The sequence below is a fragment of the Dama dama genome, chromosome 22 (genome assembly GCF_033118175.1).
Source record: "Dama dama isolate Ldn47 chromosome 22, ASM3311817v1, whole genome shotgun sequence".
NCBI classification, from domain to species: domain Eukaryota; kingdom Metazoa; phylum Chordata; class Mammalia; order Artiodactyla; family Cervidae; genus Dama; species Dama dama.
In genome coordinates, this window is record NC_083702.1 from 10,215,470 (window position 1) to 10,241,599 (window position 26,130).

The following is a 26,130-nucleotide window of genomic DNA, read 5'->3' on the forward strand; positions in this document are numbered from 1 at the left end:
CCCCGCCCAGGCCCTGGCCCCGCCCCCCGGGATTCTCAATCCCGGTTAGAGCGCTGACTGCGGGAGTTCACGCGACATCTCCCCGGAGCCGCGCGGGTGAAGGTGTCATTTGTCTCATTCTACAGTCCACAGTCGTGGGTCTCTTCTCCTTTCGACCTACACCCTCTGCTCGATGATCTCATCTAGTCTCGTGGTTTTAAATGCCATCTGTAGGCTCAGGAGCTCCATATTTTGTATTTCCAGAGGGAACGGCTTCTCTTTGAGTTCCAGACTGTACCCAACCTCCCATTCAGCGCCTCCACGTGGGTAGGAGATGAGGCCTCCATGCCCTGCACAGCCAAGATCCCACTCCTGAGCATCAACCCTAGCTCAGCAACATACACACCCAGTCTCTCCATCTCAGCTGTTCAAACCCCAGACCTCTCCCTTCTCCTCACTTCCTGTGTCACTGGCTCCACCTCCACCACCACCCTGCATCTGACCACTTCTGGCCACCCCCAGTTCTGCCACCTGGTCCAGGGATCATCAACTCAGCTGGACCACGGCCACAGCCTCCTGATAACTTCCTCACTTTATCCCTAAAGGCTTTCTTCACACACCGGACAATATTCTCCTTGTAACAAAGATCAGCTTGTTTAACACTCTCCCACCCGTTGGCTTAACACTCTCAAAGATTTTCCTTCGCATTTAGATATAAACTATACTCCTCCCTTTGGTCTACAGGGCCCGAAGCCATCTGGTCTCTGCCCAACTTCATCTCTGTCACTCTCCCCTTTCCCCGCTACTCTTCAGTCACACTGCCCTTTTTACTGCTCATCTAACACACCAAGCTCATTCCTGCCACAAGTCCTTTGTTTGCACTTGCTGTTTCGTCTTCTGTTCGCTGCCTGGCTCTTTCTCATCTTTCAGGTCAGCTCAAATGTCACGGCCTTAGAGAGGTCTTTCCTGACAGCCCTGGGTAAAGGAGCCACCATCTCTGAAATTTGGTTTTTATATTAGCTTAATATCTCCATATTAATATTAGCTTAATATATGCTGACAAAGGTCCATCTAGTCAAAGCTATGGTTTTTCCAGTAGTCATGTATGGATGTGCGAGTCGGACCATAAAGAAGGCTGAGCGCCAAAGAATTGATGCTTTCGAACTGTGGTGTTGGAAAAGACTCTTGAGAGCCCCTTGGAGAGCAAGGAGATCAAACCAGTCAGTCCTAAAGGAAATCAACCCTGTATTCATTGGGAGGACCGATGCTGAAGCTCCAGTACTTTGGCCACTTGATGCAAAGAGTTGACTCATTAGAAAAGACCCTGATGCTGAAGAAGTTTGAGGGCAGCAGGGGAAGGGGATGACAGAGGATGAGATGGTTGGATGGCACCATTGACTCAATGGACATGAGTCTGAGCAAACTCTGGGTGATAGTGAAGGACAGGGAAGCCTGGCGTGATGCAGTTCATGGGGTCACCAAGAGTTGGACATGACTTAGCGACTGAACAACAAATATCTCCATAGGGTATTATTTTGCTTACATACTTGTTTATTATAACCCAAATGTAAGTTTCATGAAGGTAGACACTTGTCTATCTTCCTGACTACTGCAGATCTTTTGCCTAGAGCAGTGCTCGGCACATAAGCAAGCCCTCAGCAAATATTTGTCAAGGAAATAAATGAGTGAAGGCTCAGAGAGGTCAAGTGACTTTCCAAAGTCACCCAGCCAGGAAGTAGAAGAACTGGAGTTATAACCCAGACCTAATTCCTGGTCTAGACATTTGGGATTCAGTCCAACTGGGTGAGGCCCAGTATAAATGTGGGGGATGTATTCAGGGCCTGTATTCAGGGATGAATACATTCAGGGATGTATTCAGCCACCCCAAAAGAGGTGGCTTTGGGGGCAAAATGGGGGAGTGTCCCAGTTCCTTCTTTTGCTCATGGTGTTTCCATTGCCTGAAGTACCTGCTGTTGCTCCAGGAGCCATCTGTTCTATGAAATGGACATCACAGCACCTACATTATTTTACTGAGAAGGACCAGGACCTTCCCAACTAGGAGGTCTTTCTGTGGTCACAAGCAAGGCTCCCCCTTCCCTTGATCTCAGAGCTCTTGCTTTGCTTCCTCACCTATGAGCGATGGTCCACCGGGAATTGTGACTGCTATCCCTTACCTCCCAAAGGCCTGGGTTTCATATGCAAGTGGGCCCACTAGCTTCCCAAGTTACCAAATGTTGCAGCAGCTATGTCTGGCAAAGTATTCCCCTCAAAAATTGTCCCTTGCCTTATATCTACATAGCTAAGAGAGCTACTCACGCTACCTCTTGGAGTACCAAAGTTCTCAGTTTTAGAAACAGCACAATTGTGATTGTCGTTTTTCTCTACCCTCCATTTTCAATGAGTTTTCAAAAGCTGAGGCCATAGTAGGTGTTCGACTAATGAATGAACCCCCAGTGGATCTGCACAACACTCCTAGACACCATGAAACCTAAGTTCTCCCATCTCCTGCCTGCCTGCATTAGGGGGTCAGAGCTTCAGGAGCCACCCAGCAGGGACTGTTCCCTGCAGATGTGGCTCCCTTTCTGGTCAAGGTCAAGGGACATGGTGCAATGTCATATTTAAAAGTGGGAGCTCTCTGGCTTGAAGCGGTTCCTAACGGCCAAATTTGGGACAATTTGAGCATCAGAAGAAATAACAGTAAACATGGGTTATGACCTGCTGAATAAGAGAAGAATCCATGAGTCCATATAATATGAATAAATAAATAAAGAGAAGAGAAAGCTCCACTTTCAAGTAAAAAGAAAGATAGGGACTTCCCTGGTGGTCCAGTGGCTAAGACTCCACACTCTCAATGCTGGGGCCCATATTTGATCCCTGGTCAGGGAATTAGAGCTTACGTACATGCTGCAACTAAGAATTCACATGCCACAACTTAAAAAAAATCCTATATGCTTCAACTAAAACCTGGCGTAGCCAAACAAATACATAAACAAAACATTAAAAAACAAAACACTGACGTGTTCAGAGGTAAGGGGCATCTGTCTGCAATTTACTCTCAAATGGAGTGGGAAGGTGGATTATAGATAAAATGTGATAAAATATTAACAACTGAGGAATCTGGGTGAAGAGCATATAGAAATTAGATATTGTTCCTGCAATTTTTGTTTTAATTTAAAAAGTAGGATTTTGTTTCTTTGCTTGTTCTAAGTAGGGGCTCTCAAGTCAGCCTACGAGCTCAAATCCCAGCCTCACCCCTCGCCGCCCCCACCCCCCCACAACTGAGTGACTTAACCACTCTCTGCCTCTTTTTTAAACTGGGTTCACTGTTGATAATAGTGCTTGCTCTGTGGCTTATGAAACAATTTATTGGGTTCGCCCTGAGAAGCATTGGGTGCAGTGCCTAGTACGCAATAAGAGATCAGTAAATAAATACTGGGTTAGAGAGAGATGAGTCCTCTGGAGTCCCCTAGGACACTCCCTCTGAGAAACCTGCTTCTCCCCGAGATGAGTGACACAAAGCCAGTGGGGACCCCACCCTGCCCGGAGACCCCTCCTCCTGTCAACAGGGAGGAACCTTGTGGCCTGTGCCCAGGGAGGGAGCCGCCCTTTGCCAGCAAGGTCCAGCAGAACGTCAACTGGCCCAGCTAGTCTCTGCTCACCTGCCTGAGGGTCCAAAATACCAAATAGCACTTCACCAGGTCCCGGCGGGGCCCTGGCCCACAGTGGGTGCTCTGCCTAATAGTGGTTGCTGAATAACCAAGCTTGACCCAAGCCAGGGGCTGCGGCTCGGAACTCACCCTGGCTGCCCCCAGAGTGGGGCATTCCTTCCTCCCAGCCTCAGTCTTTCCCACCTGCAGAGTGAGAGTGTAGAATCGGGTCAGTGGTTTTTCAACAACCTCGAACCACAGTGAACTTGCTTCAGACGAAACTTGACTCTGCAGGGTGTCCTGCCTTGTAAACCATCAGAAGCCAGGCTGCCACGGAGGACACCTGGGCTGGTTTTAAGTTTTCCCCCCTTGGGTGTTTTCTGGAGACCCTTCTTGCCCTGAGATTTGATTTCCAGGCCCCCATGAGCTCCTGCCCCTGGACCCTCGGGCCTTCCCTGCTTTGATTTGCAGGGTGGCTCCATCAGTTGGGCCAGGTCCCACATTTCCCACGGATCCCTCTACCTGGTGGGAGTGATCATCAGAGGCATCCCTTTCAGCACCTTCAGGCACCTTATCTTGTCCCAGCTCCTCCACCCATCACATACACCCTGTGTGCGTGTATGTATGCTCGGTCTCAGTTGCATCCAACTCTTTGTGACTGCATGGACTGTAGCCCACCAGGCTCCTCTGTCCATGGAATTATCCCGGCAAGAATACTGGAGTGGATTGCCATTTCTTCCTCCAGAGGGTCTTCCTGACCTAGGGATCCAACCCAAGTCTCCTGCATCTGCCGCATTGGCAGGAGAATTCTTTACCACTGAGCCAACTGGGAAGCCCCTCAGATGCCTTCTACCAGTTTCTTACTACTGCTTATCACTTCTTTTTCTTCTTCTTTTTAAAATATTTATTTGGCTGTGCCGAGTCTTAGTTGTGGCATCTGGGATCTAGTTCTGAACTGGGAACTAGTTCCCGGACCAGGGATCAAACCCTGGGCCCCCTTCATTGAGAGTGTGCAGTCTTAGCCACTGGACCCCCAGGGAAGTCCCATTGCTTATTACTTCTGACTCTACTTATGTCTATTATGTTTATGAAATGCTTCCTTTGAGCCAGACACTGCGCTAGATGCCTAAGACCTATTTATATAATATATATTTTCCCATAGAATATCTCTTCTTCTGCTGCTAAACAAACCAATCATCAAAAAAATTATCTGTACTTTTATCACATTTTAGTGTCTTCGTAACTTCAATGTCTCTTTCTTACAGTATCCTTCTCCCATGAGGTGGAATGTGATACAGAAATGATCAGCCCCATCAGGTTTATGGGTTCACCAAATGCCTTGGGAGTCCTCCCATTGCTGGCTATGGTGTGCCTGTTCCCCTTAACCCCCTCTCCCCATTTTAGAAGTTAGGTATTGTCATCGCTATGTTGCAGGTGAGGAAATTGAAACCCAGAGAGGTGAGGAAACTCGCCCACCAACACACAGCTAGTCCCTGGCAAGAGGAGGACTTGAACTCGGGTTGATCTGACTCAGGGGCCATGCTCTCTGCCACTGCCCCGTCAGGAAAAACCCTGGGCTTCGCTGGAGAGAAATGAGCTGTTTCACCTGGGCCACTCCTCCTGTGGGAGGAATCCTCCCCCTCTTTTTCCCTCCTACTTTTAAATCATAAGAAAACTGGGCGGGGGAGGGGGGGCCTGACAGATGGTGTCCCTACACTGGGCTGCTGTCTGCAGGGGTCCTGGGTCTGGGCAACAGACTGCCTGTGTGTGCTTAGTCGCTCAGTCATGTCCGACTCTTTGCGACCCCATGGGCCCCCCACCAGGCTGCTCTGTCCATGGAGATTCTCCAGGCAAGAATACTGAAATGGGTTGCCATGCTCTCCTCCAGGGGGTCTTCCCAACCCAGGGATCGAACCTAGGTCTCCCACACTGCAGGCGGATTCTTTACCCTCTGAGACAGTGGGAAAGCCAACAAGGAGAAAAATAAATTAGAACAAATCCTATTTGTTGTCCTGTTTATGAGACATTTCCTCTGTGAATCTTTTATCTCACAAAACTCTATGAGGTGTCTTTCTTGTCCCCACTGTGCAGACGAGCAAACTGAGGCTTAGAGAGGCGATGCCGCTGCTCAGAACATGCCAGCGAATAAAGGCTCTCACCACCTCTGTGAATATGAGCGTTTCAATGCCACTTCACCAGCACGGGGTGGTCTCATTTTTTCAGTTCTGCTAGACATCCTGGAGTGTGAAGTCAAGAGGGCCTTAGGAAGCATCACTGCGAACAAAGCTAGTGGAGGTGATGGAATTCCTGTTGAGCTATTTCAAATCCCAGAAGATGATGCTGTTAAAGTACTGCACTCAATATACCAGCAAATTTGGAAAACTCCGCAGTGGCCACAGGACTGGAAAAGGTCAGTTTTCATTCCAATCCCAAAGAAAGGCAATGCCAAAGAATATTCAAACTACTGCACAATGGCACTCTTCTCACACAGGAGCAAAGTAATGCTCAGAATTCTTCAAGCAAAGCTGCAACAGTTTGTGAACCGAGAACTTCCATATAGTCAAGCTAGATTTAGAAAAGGGAGAGGAACCAGAGATCAAATTGCCAACATCCTTGGATCATCGAAAAAGCAAGAGAGTTCCAGAAAAACATCTACTTCTGCTTTATTGATTACGCGAAAGCCTCTGTGTGGATCACAACAAACTGTGGAAAATTCTTCAAGAGATGGGAATACCAGACCACCTGATCTGTCTCCCGAGAAATCTGTATGCAGGTCAAGAAGCAACAGTTAGAACTGGACATGGAACAACGGCCTGGTTCCAAATTGGGACAGAAGTACATCAAGGCTGTATATTGTCACCCTGCTTATTTAACTTATATGCGAGTACATCATTTGAAATGCCAGGCTGGATGAAGCACAGGCTGGAATCAAGATTGCAGGGAGAAATATCAATAACCTCAGATATGCAGATGACACCACTCTTTTTTTTTTTGGATTGTAAGTGATCTTTATTATTATTATTATTTTTTTTTTACTTTACAATATTGTATTGGTTTTTCCATACATTGACATGAATCCGCCATGGGTGTACATGTGTTCCCCATCCTGAACCTCCCTCCCACCTCCGTTCCCATCCCATCCCTCTGGGTCATCCCAGTGCACCAGCCCCAAGCACCCTGTATCATGTGTCGAACCTGGACTGGCGATTTGTTACACATATGATAATATACATGTTTCAATGCCATTCTCCCAAATCATCCCACCCTCACCCTCTCCCACAGAGTCCAAAAGACTGTTCTATACATCTACATCTGTGTCTCTTTTGCTGTCTCGCATACAGGGTTGTCATTACCATCTTTCTAAATTCCATATATATGCATTAGTATACTGTATTGGTGTTTTTCTTTCTGGCTTACTTCACTCTGTATAATAGGCTCCAGTTTCATCCACCTCATTAGAACTGATTCAAATGTATTCTTTTTAATGGCTGAGTAATATTCCATGGTGTATATGTACCACAGCTTCCTTATCCATTCGTCTGCTGATGGGCATCTAGGTTGCTTCCATGTCCTGGCTGTCATAAACAGTGCTGCGATGAACATTGGGGTACATGTGTCTCTTTCAATTCAGGTTTCCTCCGTGTGTATGCCCGAGTGGGATTGCTGGGTCATATGGCAGGTTCTATTTCCAGTTTTTTAAGGAATCTCCACACTGTTCTCCACAGTGGCTGTACTAGTTTGCATTCCTACCAACAGCACTCTTAAGGCAGAAAGCGAAGAGGAACTAAAGAGCCTGTTGATGAAAGTGAAAGAGGAGAATAAAAATGTTGGCTTAAAACTCAACATTTAAAAGCTGAAGATCATGGCATCCAGTCCCAACACTTCATGGCAAATAGATGGGGAAACAATGGAAAGAGTGACAGACTTTATTTTCTTGGGCTCCAAAATCACTGCAGATGGTGACTGCAGCCATGATATTAAAAGATGTTCGCTCCTTGGAAGAAAAGCTATGACTAACCTAGACAGCATATTAAAAAGTAGAGACATTACTTTGCCAACAAAGGTCTGTGTAGTCAAAGCTATGGTTTTTCCAGTAGTCATGTATGAATGTGAGAGTTAGACCATAAAGAAAGCTGAGCGCCAAAGAGTTGATGCTTTTGAACTGTGGTGTTGGAGAAGACTGTTGAGAGTCCCTTGGACTGCAAGGAGATCAAACCAGTCAATCCTAAAGGAAATCAGTCCTGAATATTCATTGGAACGGCTGATGCTGAAGCTGAAGCTCCAATACTTTGGCTACCTGATGTGAAGAACTGACTCACTGGAAAAACCCTGATGCTGGGAAAGATTGGAGGTGGGAGGAGAAGGGGACAACAGAGGATAAGATGGTTGGATGGCATCACTGACTCGATGGACAAGTTTGAGCAAGCTCCGGGAGTTGGTGGTGGACAGGGAAGCCAGGTGTGCTGCAGTCCATGGGGTCCCGAAGGGTTGGACACGACTGAGCGACTGAACTGAGGTTCTATTATTAGGCCCGGTTGTGGTCCACGTGAACACCCACAACAACAATCTGCTTTAAGCTCATTCTCCAGACACAACCAGGTGCTTGGGGGCCCTAATCATCCCTCTCCCTTCTCCAATCCCCCCTCATCCTTGCCCCCACTGAGGAGGGACAGGACCACCCTCGAGGCCAGCCTCAGCTCCCTGCACTGTTTGTCCCTTCCCTCCCTGTCCTGGCACAAGCTGTCCCTCCTCCAGCCCCGAAGCCACCTCTTCTCCTTTCTGGAGGCTCATGCCCACCCTCTTGCTCCTGTCTTCTCTCTCAGCCCTGACCATGTGGCCGTTATCTCTAACTCCCCACCCCTTTCACTCGTCTGCCACCCCAGCCCCACCTTTGCCTTTTCTTCCCTTTTATGGCTAAAAGTGAAGTCGTGTCTGACTCTTTGCGACCCCATGGACTTGGGCCTGCCAGGATCCTCCATCCATGGGATCCTCCGTCCAGGCAAGAATACTGGAGTGGGTTGCCATTTCCTTCTCCAGGGGACCCTCCCAACCCAGGGATCGAACCCGGGTCTCCCGCATTGTAGGCAGATGCTTTACCGTCTGAGTCACCAAGGAAGTCAAACCCTTATGGCCAAACCCTTGAGTTATCTTCTATCATTCCCTCTGAGCCCTCCCTTCCCTGCCCCTCCCAGCCTGAGTCTTGCCCCCACAGTCCTCTGAAGGGACCCTTGCTGAGGTCCCCACCACCTCTTTGTTGCTAAATCCCAGGGTCCATTTCCCCTCCTAATCTGTCTCGTCTTTTGGCAGCTCTGGACCTTGCTGCTTTCTCCTCTCCTCCTTTGGATACACACTGCCTCCTGCATTCCAAGGTGTGGGTTTCCCTCCTCCTTTTTCAGTCTGCATCCCTGGTTCCTCTCAACCTCTCAGTGATCGTTGATGCCTGTGTCTCTTCTCCCAAGGGAATCTTATTCCTTTTCAGAAGTTCAGGTGGCATCTGATGCTGATGACTCCCAAATCTCTCAGCGGCTCACTTCTTGTTTCTCAGGGGCCAGATCTGCTCAAACATCTGCACAGTAGGTGTGGATTTCCCCCTGTCCTCCTCTCTCCCCAAACAGCCAACGCCCACAGTCACAACGCCAATCACTGTCCCCCTTCCATTCCAAGAGCACCCCCTGTATTTCTCAAACTGTCCAGTGATACCACCTTCCACTCAGTCACCCTAGAGAGGAACCAGGCCACCATGCCTGTCTCCTCCCCTTCTCTCCCTCCCACAGCTAACCCATCACCAGGTCCCTGTGACTTGCTCTCATCTCCATAGTGCCCTCTGTCTTCACTTTCTCCCCTCATCTGTGGCCTCAGTTCAAGTCACAGCAACTTTCTTCCTGGATGTTGGCAACAGCCTCCTGCCTGGTCTCCTTGCCTCCAGCACCTTCTAAATCTGTCTCCACATGGGAGATTAAAACCTAAGTTTGCTCAGGACACTCCTGTACTCAGAAGCTTCCATGGCTCCCCACTGCCTTCAGAACAAAGTTCAGACTCTTTTCACAGATCTTCTAGGTCTGGTCTCTTGCCTCCCTTACCTGCTCAGCTCTCACCACCCTCTCTGAGCTTTTCTGTACCCCCACACTTCAGTTCTTGCAGACCCCTCAACAGGAAACTCCCTCCCCAGTTTCAGCTTGTCTTTCAATACCAGTCCACAGGTCGCTTTCTTCTTCCTCGAGCTTCCAGAATAACCCCCAGGGGGACTCAGGCTCCTGCCCTCACAGGAGGGATGGCTGCCCGCACCTCCCTCTGTGACAGCACTTCTCCCTCCAAGTTGGTGTTCTGTGTGTGTGTGTTTTTTTGGCTGCACCTTGTGGAATGTGGGAAATTTCTGCCTCAAGGCCTTTGCTCTTCCTCTTCCCTCCATCTAGAACATTCTCTCCTGGGTTATTACAGGGCTTGCTCCCTCATCTCCTTCAGGTTTTTTGTTGTTTCTTTTTAAACATTCATTTATTTGACATTATTTACTTGGACACGAGTTTAAACAAGCTCCGGGAGTTCGTGATGGACAGGGAAGCCTGGAACACTGCAGCCCATGGGGTCACAAGGAATCGGATACAATCGAGCGACTGCACTGAACTATGTGGCAGCACTCAGGTCTTAGTTGAGGCATACAGGATCTAGTTCCCTGACCCGGGATCAAACCCAGGTCCCTTGCATTGGGAGCACTGAGTCTTAATCACTGGACCACCACGGAAATCCCTCCCTCAGGCTTTTATTTAAATGTTTCCTTTCTCAATCAGGCCTTCCCTGGCCACTCTTTTAAAACTCTAATGCTCTGTCTCCCCTCCTTGCTCTTACCCCATAGCATTTGTCACCGTCTAACACACTGTATCTTTTCCCAGCTCTTTAATTATAAAAATGTTCAAACACACAGAAAATGGAAGGAAAAGTACAAAGGCACTCATGTACAAACCCCAGATTCAACACACTAGATTTTTGGAAAGATGCTAATATCATGACACTTCACCCAAAGACTTTGGCAAAACACTCTTATGCCTGACTTCTGTAGCCTGATTACTGTCTATCTTTCCCCTGCAACTGTGCACACCGTGAGGGCAGGGATTTCAGTCTACTGTTTTCACTATGATTTCCTCAGCACCAAGAACACTGCCTGACACACAGTGGGTCCTCCTATAGTTTAGGGAAAGAAAAGTCAAGACAGGTCTTGATTCCAGATCTACTTCGCACAGACATGCGACTCTCTAAATCATCTCCCCGCACAGAATCTTGGTTTCTCTGTCTACTAGAGATATTAGAATTATTTCTCAGGATTGTTGTGAGGATCAAACAAGTTAAAAGTGTGAAACTGCACTGTGAGCACGCTAGTTAATTTCAACCTGAGGGAGGGTACTTGCTCGACCCTTTGGGCTCTGGGGTGATTTTAGCTGCAGGGCCTAGACAGCCCCTCAGAGCAGCTTTTTGACTTGAACTGCTCTGATGCAAAATCCAGCAGAAACCCAAAGGGTTCCGTATTACTAGCCCCTCCGTTTCCACTGCTTGCTCACTCAGTGCTACCTACTAACTCCTTATTCTTCATCTCTTGCTAAATCCACTCATTTAACAGTTTGCACCAGAAATACCTTATGGGAGGGGCACTCAATTTCATCAGGTGTTGAACATATTGTATCATTTTCTTCTATTTATTACTTTCTTTTGACTCTATTTTATTAATTTCTTTAGTGGATCTTAAGAGTGTTTCTGAAGATTGATCCAGGTGACTGATCTCTCTCCCTTTGCCTTTTCTGCATTTCAGATTCAGCTGTGTGTTTGTGTTGCCAAACCTGCCTTGTAGACTCACCTTGAGTACAGGAGCGTATTTGCTGAAGAATGGGACCCATCCTGTTGAACCTATGAGGTTTCTCAGGTCAGATTGCTCAGCAGTAGGTGGAACACCCAACCTTTTGCATGCTCCCTGATAACCATCATTTTAATGTCAATTGTTTGAGGTGTGGAGGGCAAGATGTTTTCATTGAGAATTCTGAGTCTTCTTCCCATTTTCTCAACTCAAAGCTGACACGTCTTAACAAAATTTTAATCTTTGTTTAAAAGAAGTTTCTTCACCTGTGAAAGTAGGAATAAGAGTAACTATATTCTCCAGATGATAGATATGAAGTCATGTTACTTTGTAACTGATATAGGTCTGTACAAATAGTAGTTACTGTCCTTAGTCTTATTAACTTGTCTGGATTCTTAACTAAATGTTGTCCCCATGGCATTCGCAGCCCCCAGTCCAGGAATTAGTATCTTGGGACAGACAGGCAGAATATATTTTTCTATTCACAGGAATGCCAAACAGCAATCACTTTCCCCAGGCCAACAGAGAGCAGTTTGGAGAATTTATCTAGATCTAGAGTTGGGGAATCGTTAAGGGAAGAACACTTGTCCAACTAAGCCTGACAGACCGGAGAGAAGACATGATCTATTCAGTCAGAAGCAGAAGTGTGACTAAACTCCAGCCTCCTCCCTTCTTTTTAAAGCATTCTCAGCATTACTAATCATAACAACTGCCATTTATTGAAATCCCAGTATTGTGCAGGCACCGGGTCTTATTTATTTCTAGTCATCATAATAACCCTGTGCTTACTTCTCAGATGAGGAGTTCGCAGAGACCAAGTCATTTGCCCAGTTCAGTTCAGTCGCTCAGTCATGTCCAACTCTTTGCAACCCCATGGGTCCAACGCCAGGCTTCCTTCCCTGTCCATCACCAACTCACAGAGCTTGCTCAAATTCATGTCCATTCGAGTTGCTGATGCCATCCAAGCAGCTCATCCTCTGTTATCCCCTTCTCCTCCTACTTCAATCTTTCTCCACATCAGGGTCTTTTCCACTGAGTCAGTTCTTCACATCAGGTGGCCAAAGTATTGGAGCTTCAGCTTCAGCATCAGTCCTTCCAATGAATATTCAGGGCTGATTTCCTTTAGGATTAACTGGTTTGATCTCCTTGCAGTCCAAGGGACTCTCAACAGTCTTCTCCAACACCACAGTTCAAAAGCATCAATTCTTCCGCCCTCAGCTTTCTTTATGGTCCAACTCTCACATCCATTCATGACTACTGGAAAAACCATAGCTTTGACTAGACAGACCTTTGCTGGCAAAGTAATGTCTCTGCTTTCTAATATGCTGTCCGGGTTTATCACAGCTTTCATTTGCCCAAGTTTCTACTAAAAGCGCTGAGCTATTTCCTGAGATTGTCTTGGGGTAGGGCTGCCGGGAACAACCAAGGAACAATTTTTAAAGCATAACTACACCTAGGATTTTTTGCTTATACTAAAAAAAAAAAAAATCATTTTTTGTTCAGCTGAAACCCAATTTTAATCCATTTGCTAAATTTGGCAACCTTAGCTTGTACGAACACGGCAAAATCAAAGCAGTTTCCTGCTTGTTATGCCCTGCACATCTTTGCTGGTTTTATTTTTATCTTTACGAGCCGTAGTTTAAGTCACGTTCAGCCTTCAGGCCTCGGATCGTTTCAGGAGGGGTAGGGTCGAGAACACTGAGACTCCCGCCCGACATTAACATGTCTCCCCGGGAGCCGTCACGCGGACCTTTCTCCTCTCACAGCCGTGGCCACGCCCCGCCGCCGAGGATTGGCTCCAGCCCAAAGCCCGGCCTCCCTCGGCGATGGGAGCCCCTTCCATTGGGCAGTTATAAAATATGGCGGAGCCCAGCCCCCGCCTTGCTCTCGCGAAGCACAGGCTTCAGTGATTGGCGGAGAGCAGCGGCCGGGTTGTCACGTGGCCTGGACCCGTCTGTTTGCGGAAGTGGAAGGAAGCCGAAGTGCTGAGTCAGCCGAGGTGAGTGACGGCGCTGGGAAGGCGGGGCCGGGGTGGGGGGGGCCCTTTCCCAAACCTCCTCTACGCCCCAGATTCCTTGGGCTTCATCGGGACAGTCCTTCGGGCCCCCCGCTTGTTCACCGATCCTGAGGCCTGTCCTCCATTAACCCTGATTGCCACCTTAGTGCCGCCAGCTTCCACCCTTTGATCCCCGACCGTCCCCAGCTCCCATCTTGTGACCGCTTCCGTCTCATCTCTTAACCTGTGTGTTCCCTCAGGGACTCAGGTCCGACTCTGGGTACCCCCTCCTCAGCGCGTCTTCCCTGGGCGTCTCTCCTCTATCCCCACTTCCTGCTTGAGTCAGCCCCTTCCCTTCATTCCCCCGCCTCTGCGTCTCTTGGTGCTCCCAGCTTTCAGTTTGGTTCCCATTCATTGTCCGCAGTTTCCTTCCTGTGCCTTTCTAAGTGCTCTCGATTTGTCCGCCTCAGTGTGTTCCTACCCGATTCCCCACTTCACCTCTCTACTGTATCTGTCTCTCCGTGTTCTCCATCATGCATCCGCTTTTCTGACCTCCTGCTTCTCCCTGCTTATTATCTCCCATGTGCCTCCAGATTTCATCGCTGCCTGCTTTCCCGCGTGCTCCCTCCTTTCCGCTAGCCTGTTACCCCAGAGTTCTCCCTATCCCCCAAACCTGTGTCCACCCCCTGTGCCCACCGGTGACTTGGAAGCTGATGACAGAAAGTGTGTGACCTTTGTGACCATGTGACTGCAACAGGCAGGCCAGTGGGTGTGGAACAGGGATCTGTGCCCCCACCCTCCTTTTTTTAATGGACTACTCACATGACCCTCAAAACAAATACTTTCCCTTCCCCTAAACTTCTGAGTCTTTCCCTCACCTGCCCTCTTACCCACCCAACAGGATGTCAGGCAGGTTTGGTTTGGCAACACAGATGCTCCACCCTGGGGCTGAATGCAGTGTTTTTGTTATTGTCCCTGCCTTAAAAATTTCCTGGAGTTGGTAGGCTGTTTCCTGTCTGAGTCTCAGTTGCCTCATCTGTGACAGGGGGATTGTATTTCTTGCCCTCCTAAACCTGCCATGAGGTTCAAAGTTTGAGAAAATGTTGAAAGCAAAGCTTTGTAAACAGCATGGCCCTGTACAAATGCATGGGTTTGCTGTTGTGTCATCAGCAGGAAAGGGGAAGGGATGAAATGAAAAATCAAGGAGGGAAAGACAAGTCTTTCATTTAGCATTTGGCAAATTTATTGACCATCTGCCATGAGTCGGGCTCTTTTACCATGTATTCATTCATTCCTCCTTATTTAAGAAATATTAGTGAACTGTTTACTATGTTCTAGGCTACCTTCTAGCCAATGTTATTCCCATTTAACATAATAAGGAAGGCAGTTGAGCTGCCTGATTCACATTGATTGATGTAGTTGGAGCTGAAATCTGAATATAGTACTTTATATAACGCCAGAGTCTGTGGGGTGATTGCTCTGCTCTGTAAGGGTCCCTACTGTTGTCTCAGTACCCAGGGCACTTTTTCTCCCTTCTGTGGGCTACTTTCTTGTTAAGTGACAGTCACCTCCAAAGGGAATTTCCTTCTCAGCAGAATGACATCACCAAGAGATAGAGGAAAGGGGAATTTAAATGTATGTGTGTTTGCACATATATACTGGGTGTGTGTAGGGAGAAAGTGAGAGCTGTGGTGAAGGGGAAACCTTGTGTCATGAGCTTCACACTTTTATTTTTTTTAATTTTTATTGGAGTATAGTTGATTTATGGGCTTCCCAGACGGCACTAGTGGTAAAGAACCCGCCTGCCAATGCAGGAGACAGAAGAAACACGGGTTTGATCCCTGGGTTGAGAAGATTCCCTGGAGGAGGGCATGGCAACCCACTCCAGTATTCCTTCCTGGAGAGTCCTATGGCCAAAGGAGGCTGGTGGGCTACAGTCCATAGCGTCACAAAGAGTCCGACATGACTGAAGTAACTAGCATGCATGCACGTGTAGTTGATTAAAATGTGTTAGTTTCAAGTGTAAAGCAGAGTCAATCAGTTATAAGTACATATATATATATATATATATCCAGTCTTATTTAAGAGTATTGAATAGAGTTCCCTCTGCTATGCAGTAGGTCCTTATTGTCTGTTTTATATATAGTAGTGTGTATATGTCAATGTCAATCTCCCAGCTTATCCCTCCCCTCCGCTTAACCCTGGTAACTGTAAGTTTGTTTTCTACATCTGCGATCCTACCTCTGTCTTGTAAATAAGTTTATTTGTACCGCTTTTTTAAAGAAAATTCCACATATAAATGATATCATATGATATTTGTCTTTCTCTGTCTAACTTACTGAGTATACAGTCTCTAGGTCCATCTGTGTTGCTGCAGACGGCTTTATTTTGGTCTTTTTTATGGTGGAGTAATAATATTCCATTGTATACATATGTACCATATCTTCTTTTTCCATTCCTTCATTGATGGACATTTAGGTCGCTTCCATGACCTGGCTATTGTATATAGTGCTGCAATGAACACTGGGGTGCGTGTATCTTTTTGAATTATAGTTTTCTCCAGGTATGTGTCTAGGAGTGGGATTGCTGATCATATGGTAATTCTATTTTTAGTTTTTTAAGGAAACACCATACTGTTCTCCCTAGTGGCTGCACCAGTTTACACTCCATTCAACAATGTAGGAGGGTTCCCTTTTCTACATACATTTATTGTTCGTAGATTTTTTTGATGATAGCCATTCTGAATGGTGTGAGGTGGTACCTCCTTGTCATTTTGATTTGCATTTCTCTAATAATTAGTGCTGTTGAGAGGAGCTTCACTTTGCCAAGTGCGACTTCTGAGAGCATTATAACTGTTCTGTGCCTTAAATGTTCTCTTCCCTGGTTTTGTCCATTCTCTTTTTTTTTTGCTGATCTCATTCAGTGGCATAGCTTTAAGTATTGTTTCTACTCTGACTCCAACTCCCAATTTATATCGCTAGCCCATTCCAGACATTTCCCCTAAATGATTGACACTTACATAGTTGCTCCGTCAACGTCTCAAACTTAGGCCTTTCAAGTACTTAATATTTAGCTTCAGCTATCCATCCCCTCCCTGGTAGGTCAGTTGGTAAAGAATCTGCCTACAGTACAGGAGACCCAGGTTCAATCCCCACCCAGGTCAGGAAGATCCCTTGGAGAAGGAAATGGCAACCCATTCCAGTATTCTTGCCTGGAAAATCCCATTGACAGAGGAGCCTGGCAGGCTACAGTCCATGGGGTCACAAGAGTTGGACACGACTTAGTGACTAAACCACCACCACCACCCATCCCCTTTGGGCTTTTCTGGTGGGGCTCAGTGATAAATAATCTGCCTGCCTGCCAGTGCAGGAGACATGGGTTTGATCCCTGGGTCAGGAAGATCTGGAGAAGGAAATGGCAACTCACTCCAGTATTTTTTCCTGGGAAATCCCATTGACAGAAGAGCCTGGCAGGCTACAGTTCATGAGGCTGCGAAAGAGTCTGACACAGCTGAGCGACTAAACAACAACAATCCATCCCCTTCATCCTGTCCTTCACCCTCCACCAAAATCTGTCCCTCTCACACACTTTCCCATCTTTGGGAAATGGCAATATTCTTCTTTCAGTTGCTCTGCCTAGAACTGTAAGATTATCCTTACAGTTTTGTCTGTATTATCTATATTATCTCTGCACCCCACATCCAGCCAGAGTTAATGTCACTCCTTTGCTCCAAGCCCTGTAACAGCTTCTCCTTTCACTGTACCTGCCTGGCCATCTGTTACCTCTTTGATCTTACTGACTTCCTTGCTATTCCTGGAACTCACCAGGCATGGTCCAGCCCCAGGGCCTTTGCACATGCTCTTCCCTCTGCCTGGAATACTCTTCACCTATATATCCATATGACTTTTGCTCCCATTTCTTTTAAGTCTTTATTCAGAGTCAAGTTCTTGGTGAGGATTGGTTAACCCTATCTAAAGTTTTAACCCCCACCTGGATGCGTCCTATCTCCCTTCTCTCATTTATTTTTCTTCTTGACATCTAATCAGTATTCTGAATTCAGTATGTCTATATTTTGCCTATTTATCTTCTTCATTATGTTGTTGTTCAGTTGCTGTGTTCGACTCTTTGCAACCCCTGCAGAGGACTGCAGCACACCAGGTTTCCCTGTCCATCACAATCTCTCGGAGTTTGCTCAAACTCATGTCCATTGAGTCAGTGATGCCATCCAACCATCTCGTCCTCTGCTGTCCCCCTCTCCTCTAAAAAGAAGTTCTCAGAGGGCAGGGATTGTGTCTGTTTTGTTCACTAGTGTGTTCTCGGCAATTTTAACAATGCCTGCCACAGAATAGGTCCTCAGTAAATATAGGCAGAGTGAATCATAAGAGGGGTCACCCTGTACCGCGCCACCAGCCCAGAGACCTCCTGAGGTCCTGGGGGTTTCCGGTGCCAGCAGCAGCTCTGGGCAGTTTGCTTCTAGTTGTTAGCTGTCCAGCTAAACAGATTGGATGAAAAAGATACCTTTTCCATTCTGGAAAGGCCGTTTTGCTCTGGGTCTTATGAATGCCAGCGCACTGTTCCGTGAGGACCTCTGCTTTTGGCGCACAGGGCTCTGCTCATCAAACCTCGCTCAGCCATGTTCCATTCAGGCTTTGTTCTGAAGGCAGCTCGAGGACTACGAGCTGGGGCTGTGGATTCCAAAGAATTGGGTTCAGATCCTCGAAAATTACATCACCTCCTTGCCTCAGCTTGCTGTGTGTGACCTGGGGAGAAGCATACCTTCTCTTATCAGTGTTTTGAGGAATGAAGATGCTCATTATCTTAAAATTTGGTGAGGTGTCTGATACTCAGCACTGGATGAAAGGGTGGGTGCTGGGTGCGAGGTGAGGGGAGCCAGCCCTCCGCTGTTCCTTGATGGCTTATGGAAGAGTCTGGAATGAGCTGGGGTCAGGGGGAGCATTTGGAGGGAGTTTTTTTAAAAAAATATTTATGTATTTATTTGACTGTGTCAGGTCTTAGCTGCAGCAGGTGGGATCTTTCTTTGCAGTGCCTGGGCTCTCTAGGGTGGTGCTCGGGCTTAGTTTGCTCTGAGGCATGTGGAATCTTCAGTTAGTCCCTGACCAGGGTTTGAACCCACATCCCTAATGTTGGAAGGTGGATTCTTCACACTGGACTGCCTGGGATGTCCTTGGAGGGACATTTTGTTTGGAGGCGGCCTCAGAGGTCCAGAGGCTCTGGTGGGAGGTGGAAATGACATTTGACCTGATGCCTATCTTCATCCCGCCTTTCCTTGTGCACTAATTGAGCTCCTATGCACTGTGTGGGGGTCCTGAGTCCAAGGAAGAAGGCATGAGTCCAGCTGCCAGGCAGCACCTCCCATTTCCTTTCCCTGGGCTTTGTTACCCAGTATGGCCAAACGGGGATCCTGATGGCACTACCCCTGTCTCATGGGTGTTTGTGACCTCCGAGGCAGCTAACAGACGTGAAAAGCTCCTGCCAGCCGTAAAGCGAGGTGGTCCCAAGAGAGTACATGCCGTGGGCCTGCGTGCGGTGGTGCACTCATGCTCTGGGAGGTGCAGATGGTGAGCGCTGCAGGAAGGAACTCCGTGGGGGTCAGGGCAGGTGGGGTGCTCTGATCTGACCCCGTGTTCTCGTACCATCCAGCCAGAGCAGGGCATGGGGGTGACATCGGCCTCACAGGAGGCTGTCCTGTGCAAGTTGTTCCAATCACGGGACATCCTGTCATAAGCAGCCAGGACTCGCAAAGCCCAATTTCCAACTCAAGCAGTTCTGCATGTGCTTCCAGAAGCCCGCATGTGGCCAGTCCCGTGAGGTCAGCTTCCTGGCTGGGGCGCCTCTGGGCTCCTGGCGCGTACCTCCCGGACTGCTGCCCTGCTTCTCTGGTCCAGCAGCAAGCTTGACGCATTTCCTTGCTTGGAGTATGAATGAGCTCAGCTTCAAATACCGAATTTTCCAGATGCAAGCCCAGCAGATGCCCTGTCAAGGTTCCCCTGGTGCCAGGGTGAGCTTCTGAAGGTTTCTATTGTGGAAGTGGGTGAGGGGTGGGGTGTGTGGTTTGTCACCACCGCGTGGGGAGAAGAGAGGATGGAGGGGTGCCACAGAGGGACTGGGCCCCCCACCCCACCCCCGACCTCCAGGTGGTTCATTCATTTTTTCTCATTCATCCACCAAACATTCATGAAATGCCCACTGTGAGGCAGGAACAGTATGCTAGGTGCTTGGATAAACCAATATAAAGCGGGGGATGGCCCCCCAGCTCGCAGATTCTCTAGCACCATCCCAGGAGAAGTGGTCACTGGGCATGCACTGGGCGGGGTAGGGCGCAGAGGAAGGTACCCGGGGCTGGGAGGAAGGGAGGCACCAGGCATGTTTCTTAGAGGAGGTGGAAGGTAAAGTGAGTCTTGAAGGTCTAGAAGGGGTTTATTCACTTGTCTGACAGCCCTGTCTTGAAAGTAGGCTTTGGGGCAGGTGAAGATGGTGAGGAGGGCAGTTCGGGTGGGGGTTGGGGATGAGTGGGTGCGGGAGGTTGAGATGAGTGGGTGCACGTGGGTCCCCCACACTCAGAGTGGCAGCTGCTCCCCAGCCCAGCGCCCATCCCTGCAGCCATACCAGAAAGAACCAGGGCTCTGGGGTCAGAGGTGGCGGGGACGGGAAGAAGGGGACAGAAATGAGGCCGGCCTGTTACGATCGGTCCAGGATGTGGCCCAGGGTGTTCATTTCCTCTCTTCCACCTCGTGATGACAGTGGCCACTGTTTGTGTGCCCACAGTGGCTGGCGTCCCACTTTCCCTCTGCTGTGTCATTTCATCCTCACGCCTACCCTGGAAGACTGGAGGAGGGCCAAGTCTGTCCTTTGTGGGGCCAGGCTGCTGTCAGTGTGTGTAGGGGGGCACCCTTGCCACCGACCCTGGGACTCTGAGGACAGGGGCTCTCCTTGGGGGTGGGACATCTTCCCTCCATTAAGCTTGACCCCCACGGTGACTCCTCCTTAACCCAGGTGGGCCGTGGGTGCTGGGTGCTCCTGACTCCCCCACTCTCTTCGCACCAGAAGGGAGCACTCCTGGTGCTCGGCCTGCCTTCTGGGAAGCTATGCGGTTGCTCTAAGCCAGGCTTGACCCCCACATTCCCTCCAGCTCCCCAGATGCAGGCTCCAGGGGCTCAGCCTATATTCCTACTTTCTTTAAAAAATAAGACTCATTTTCCATGCCATTTGGAAAATGAAGGTGGGGGGGATTGCCCATAAACCTAATACTCTCAGCTGCCCTTAGTATTTTGGTATATTTTCTATCAATTTTGTTTGTTTGTTCTGCATAATTTTTACTCAGTTAAGTTGTATCTTAACAAACTTTCTCTGGGCTGAGTCTTGTGTTACGGTTGAGTGTATAGAAGTGAAAAGACCCAGTATCCGCCCTTAAGAAACTCAGTCTCTACAGCCTGCCCAGCTGGGCTTCCCTCCTCCACCTACTAGCTGTGTGACTTTGGGCCCGTTACTTTACCTCGCTGTTTCTTGCTTGTCTCATGTGTAGAGTGAGGATAACAATGGTAGCAATTTCATAGGTGCTGGTGCAGATGAAAACGATTAATATATGCAGAGGTCCTGGAACAGGGCCAGAGGACAGAACGAGGCACACATGTGCTTGATGTGGTTTGTGTTATGAAGTGTTCCAGCTAGAGATGGAGACAAAAGATATTCTAGATAGACTAAGCAGTGCAGACAGGCGAGATGGTATGAAACAACACTGTTTTCTGGAATCATGTACAGTCTGGAGCCAACAGCGGGGACTGACAGGGAGAGGCTGCAGGGGGAGGCAGGGGCTTCGCAGGCCGAGCTTGCAGCCCTGAAGAGCACAGTGGGGTGGACGGAGCCTATGACAACACCACGTGCTTTTCCTGAGTTGTTATGACCTTCACAGTAGCAACTTTTACTGACCACATGGTGTCTCTAGGGTAAATGTGTCATAATTTACAATTCGCCTAATGTTGGATACTGAAATTGCTTCCATTTCTGTGTCAAAACAAAGATTGTTATAATGCACTTTGACGTGTGTGGTGTGTGTTCCGTTTTGGGGGATTCTTTTTTTGGAATCCAGTCCCCTTGGCTGTCTTTAGTGTCCCGCCCCACTCCCCTGGCTGTAGGTACCCCAGCTCCTCTGTCCTTTCAACTCCCAAGTGTGGAAGAAAGAAGGATCTTGACATAGGATAGGTCTAAGCATTCTCATGAGATGCTCATTTAATCCTTACAACATAGGAGAGGGGAGTATTGTCCTTGTGTTAAAGGAGAAGAAACTGACTCACAGTCTGCTCACATATCTTAAAAGGAAAGACATTATAAAACTTTACAGTCTTTTCAAAGCTCTTTAATCATTTTCTGTAAGCCTCAGTTTCCTTATCTGTAAAAGAGGGGTGATGGAACTAAAGAGGGCTAGTGCTGAATATTTACTACCTGCCAGGTTCTATTATCCAAGACTGGGAGCTGACTGTGGCTCAGATCATGAACTCCTTATTGCCAAATTCAGACTTAAGTTGAAGAAAGTAGGGAAAACCACTAGACCATTCAGGTATGACCTAAATCAAATCCCTTATAATTATACAGTGGAAGTGACAAATAGATTCAAAGGATTAGGTCTGATAGACAGAGTGCCTGAAGAGCTATGGACGGAGGTTCATGACATGGTACAGGAGACAGTGATCAGAACCAACCCCAAGAAAAAGAAATACAAAAAGGCAAAATGGTTGTCTGAGGAGGCCTTACAAATATCTGAGAAAAGAAGAGAAGCAAAAGGCAAAGGAGAAAAGGAAAGATATATCCATCTGAATTCAGTGTTCCAAACAATAACAAGGAGAGATAAGAAAGCCTTCCTAAGTGATCAATGCAAAGAGATAGAAGAAAACAATAGAATGGAAAAGACTAGAGATCTCTTCAAGAAAATTAGGGATACCAGGGGAACATTTCATGCAAAGATGGGCATAATAAAGGACTGAAATAGTAAGGACCTAACAGAAGCTGAAGATATTAAGAAGAGGTGGCAAGAATACATAGAAGAATTATACAAAAAAGATTTTAATGACCTAGATAACCATGATGGTATGATCACTCACTTAGAGTCAGACATCCTGGAGTGTGAAGTCAAGTGGGTCTAAGGAAGCATCACTATGAACAAAGCTAGTGAAGGGGATGGGATTCCAGCTGAACTATTTCAAATCCTAAAAGATGATGCTGTGAAAGTGCTGCACTTAATATGCTAGCAAATTTGAAAAACTCAGCAGTGGCCACAGGACTGGAAAAAGTCAGTTTTCATTCCAATCCCTAAGAAAGTCAATGCCAAAGAATGTTCAAAGTACTGCACAATTGCACTCATCTCACATGCTAGCAAAGTAATGCTCAAAATTCTTCAAGGGAGGCTTCAATGGTATGTGAACTGAGAATTGAGATGTTCAAGCTGGAATTAGAAAAGGCAGAGGAACCAGAGATCAAATTGTCAACATCTGTTGGATCATCAAAAAGCAAGAGAGTTCCAGAAAAACATCTACTTCTGCTTTATTGACTATGCTAAAGCCTCTGACTGTGTGGATCACAACAAACCGGATAATTCTCAAGGGGATAGGAATACCAGACCACCTGACCTGCATCCTGAGAAGTCTATATACAGGTCAAGAAGAAACAGTTAGAATCTGACATGGAACAAAGGACAGGTTCCAAATTGGGAAAGGAGTACATCAAGGTTGTATATTGTCACCCTGTTTATTTAACTTATATGCAGAGTACATCATGCAAAATGCCAGGCTGGATGAAGCACAAGCTGGAATCGAAATTGCAGAGAGAAATGTCAATAACCTCAGATATGCAGATAACACCACCCTTAATGGCAGAAGGTGAAGAGGCGCTAAAGAGCCTCCTGATGATAGTGAAAGAGGAGAATGAAAAAGCTGGCTTAAAGCTCAACATTCAAAATACGAAGATCATGGCATCTGGTCCTACCACTTCATGGCAAATAGATGGGGAAACAATAGAAACTGTGACAGACTTTATTTTCTTGAGCTCCAAAATCACTGCAGATGGTGACTGCAGCCATGAAATTAAAAGACGCTTACTCCTTGGAAGAAAAGCTATGACAAACCTAGACAGCATATTAAAAAGTAGAGACATTTCTTTGCCAACAAAGGTCTGTGTAGTCAAAGCTGTGGTTTTTCCAGTAGTCATGTATGGATGTGAGAGTTAGATCATAAAGAAAGCTGAGTGCCGAAGAATTGATGCTTTTGAACTGTGGTGTTGGAGAAGACTGTTGAGAGTCCCTTGGACTGCAAGGAGATCAAACCAGTCAATCCTAAAGGAAATCAGTCCTGAATATTCATTGGAACGGCTGATGCTGAAGCTGAAGCTCCAATACTTTGGCTACCTGATGTGAAGAACTGACTCACTGGAAAAACCCTGATGCTGGGAAAGACTGGAGGTGGGAGGAGAAGGGGACGACAGAGGATAAGATGGTTGGATGGCATCACTGACTCGATGGACAAGTTTGAGCAAGCTCCGGGAGTTGGTGGTGGACAGGGAAGCCAGGTGTGCTGCAGTCCATGGGGTCCCGAAGGGTTGGACACGACTGAGCGACTGAACTGAGGTTCTATTATTAGGCCCGGTTGTGGTCCACGTGTTGTGGTTGAGGAAACTGACTTAGAGAGAGGTTGAGTAACTTACCCAGGGTCAGTGGTGAGGACAGGATCTGAATGCACTTTTGCTCCAGAGTTGTATTCTGGGCCTGGGCCATCTGCCTCAGATGGTTTGAGAGAATTAAAGGAGACCCCCAAGTGCTTACTTAGCTCAGGGCCTACTGCCTTGTGAGGGCTTAGTATCTCCTGATGTGGAGATGATCACTGACGCTGCCTCCCTGTTTTGATGATTCTTTGTAGGCCTCTTACTCTTCCTTTCATGCCTGTGGTCGGTCCTCTGTCCGTACATAGACCAGAGAGCCCACTCTCCTCCAGGACGCCCACACTGTGTCCTGCACCTCACCTGCCCTTTGCCAGGTGTCATCCTAGCACAGAGGCAGAGATTTGGTGGCACCGCCTGAGGAAGGTAGGGTGTTTTCTGGGAACGTAGGAAATAACATCTAATTTTGTCATCCAAACTGGGAGCAATTTCCATGGCAGACAGTGCACAGTGACCCTATGAGCATGAAACAGAATTTCCACCCAAACCTGTGTCACTCTTTCTGAGTCTTTATGGTCACGCTCATTTCTGAGGAGCGTGCTTTTGTGTTCTCTCAGAAGGCCAAGGGAAGCCTGAGACAGCAGGCATGGAAGGTTTTATTTTTTATTTTATTTTCTGGCCGCACCTCGTGGCATGCGGGATCTTAACTACCCTGACCAGGGATCAAACCTGTGTCCCCTGAAGTGGACGTGCTTAGTTGGACTGCAGGGAAGTCCCCACCAAAGATTTGAGACAAATGGCCCCGATGGAGTGTGAGGTGACCCTCGTCCCCTTGTGGCATCCAGTGGAGAGGTGACACTGGTTTTGTTTGTGGACTCGAAAGGAGCCATGCCAAGCTCTTTGAGTTCCCAAAAGTCGATTCCATACTTTGCAGAGTGAGAACTGCCCCGCCCCCCTTTGCACAGGGAAGTGTCGCTTGTCACGTGTCTTCACGTCTGCCTCCTGTGATCATGGCAGCCCTGCACCGCAGATGAGGAAACTGAGTCTCTGTTGGGGAAACTGGGTCGGGAGGCAGGACGGCACTGTTTGCTTGTGCACAGTGGCAGCTCTGGAACTTTCCATCAGCCCCCCTTCTGTCCCACTCAGTGCTGTTTCTCTTTCTTTCCAGGTCCCTCCAGGCCCAGGATCTGGGGGACAGCACTGGTGGGGAACCAGCGGGGTGCCCGTGCAGGAAGCTGCCACGCGTGGTGAGGTGGGCATGGGAGAGCGCGCCCGGCTGACCCGAGACTCCATTTTCTTCCAGACTGAGGGGGAAGGTGGTGGGGCCTCTCCACCGGCCCCCCAGAGGATGCAGTTCTTCGGCCGCCTGGTCAACACCCTCAGCAGCGTCACCAACTTGTTCGTGAACCCATTCCGGGTGAAGGAGGTGGCCGTTGAGGACTACCACTCACGCCGCCGGGTCCGAGAGGAAGGGCAGCTCATTCTGTTCCAGAACTCTCCCAACCGCACGTGGGACTGCATCCTGGTCAACCCCAGGAACCCCCAGAGTGGATTCCGGTGGGTGATGGTCGGTCGCCCCCTCCCCACCCCCACTGTGCTCCCTTGACTCCTCCCAGGTCTCAGCCTGGAGGTCCCCTGACCCACAGCAGCTTCTTCCAGTCGACATCTGAGGGGTCTGTGATGGATGGGGTGGCAGCTCTTAGAAAAGAGGGAGGGACTTCTGGCCTGGATAACGTCCGGCCCATCAGGGTCCTGGCAGCAGGGACTGGGGCTGGATGACTGTGTCCTGCCCTGAGACTTGACCCACGTGGATGGAGGGAGGGAGGAAGGATGAGGAAGTAGAGAAAGTCACATGGGGAAAGGTCCAGGGAGCACCGGTAGTCCTGGGTCGTTAAGGCATGACTGTCCTTGTAGGGGCTGGTTGGCCGAGGTTTGTTGGGGGGAACCTGGAAGGGGTGGACACCTGTACTTCTCAGGGTGTGGTGGACCCCCTCCGTGGGCTAGGG

At 48.2% G+C, this 26,130-nt stretch overlaps 1 protein-coding gene across 3 annotated transcripts in view; it reads left to right on the top strand.

Moving 5' to 3' along the window:
• Nucleotides 1-13,359: 13,359 nt before the first annotated feature.
• The window catches only part of PLA2G6 (phospholipase A2 group VI), a 55,977-nt gene continuing 43,206 nt past the window's right edge, over nt 13,360-26,130 (top strand). For 2 of the 3 annotated variants that reach the window (XM_061124569.1, XM_061124570.1), the window contains exons 1-2: nt 19,292-19,481; nt 25,428-25,681. In XM_061124569.1, coding sequence (XP_060980552.1) covers nt 19,401-19,481; nt 25,428-25,681 — 335 coding nt within the window. In that variant the 5' untranslated portion in view covers nt 19,292-19,400. Of the gene's footprint in view, nt 13,466-19,291; nt 19,482-25,427; nt 25,682-26,130 lie in introns of those variants that run through there. The other variant, XM_061124571.1, reaches the window with a different exon arrangement.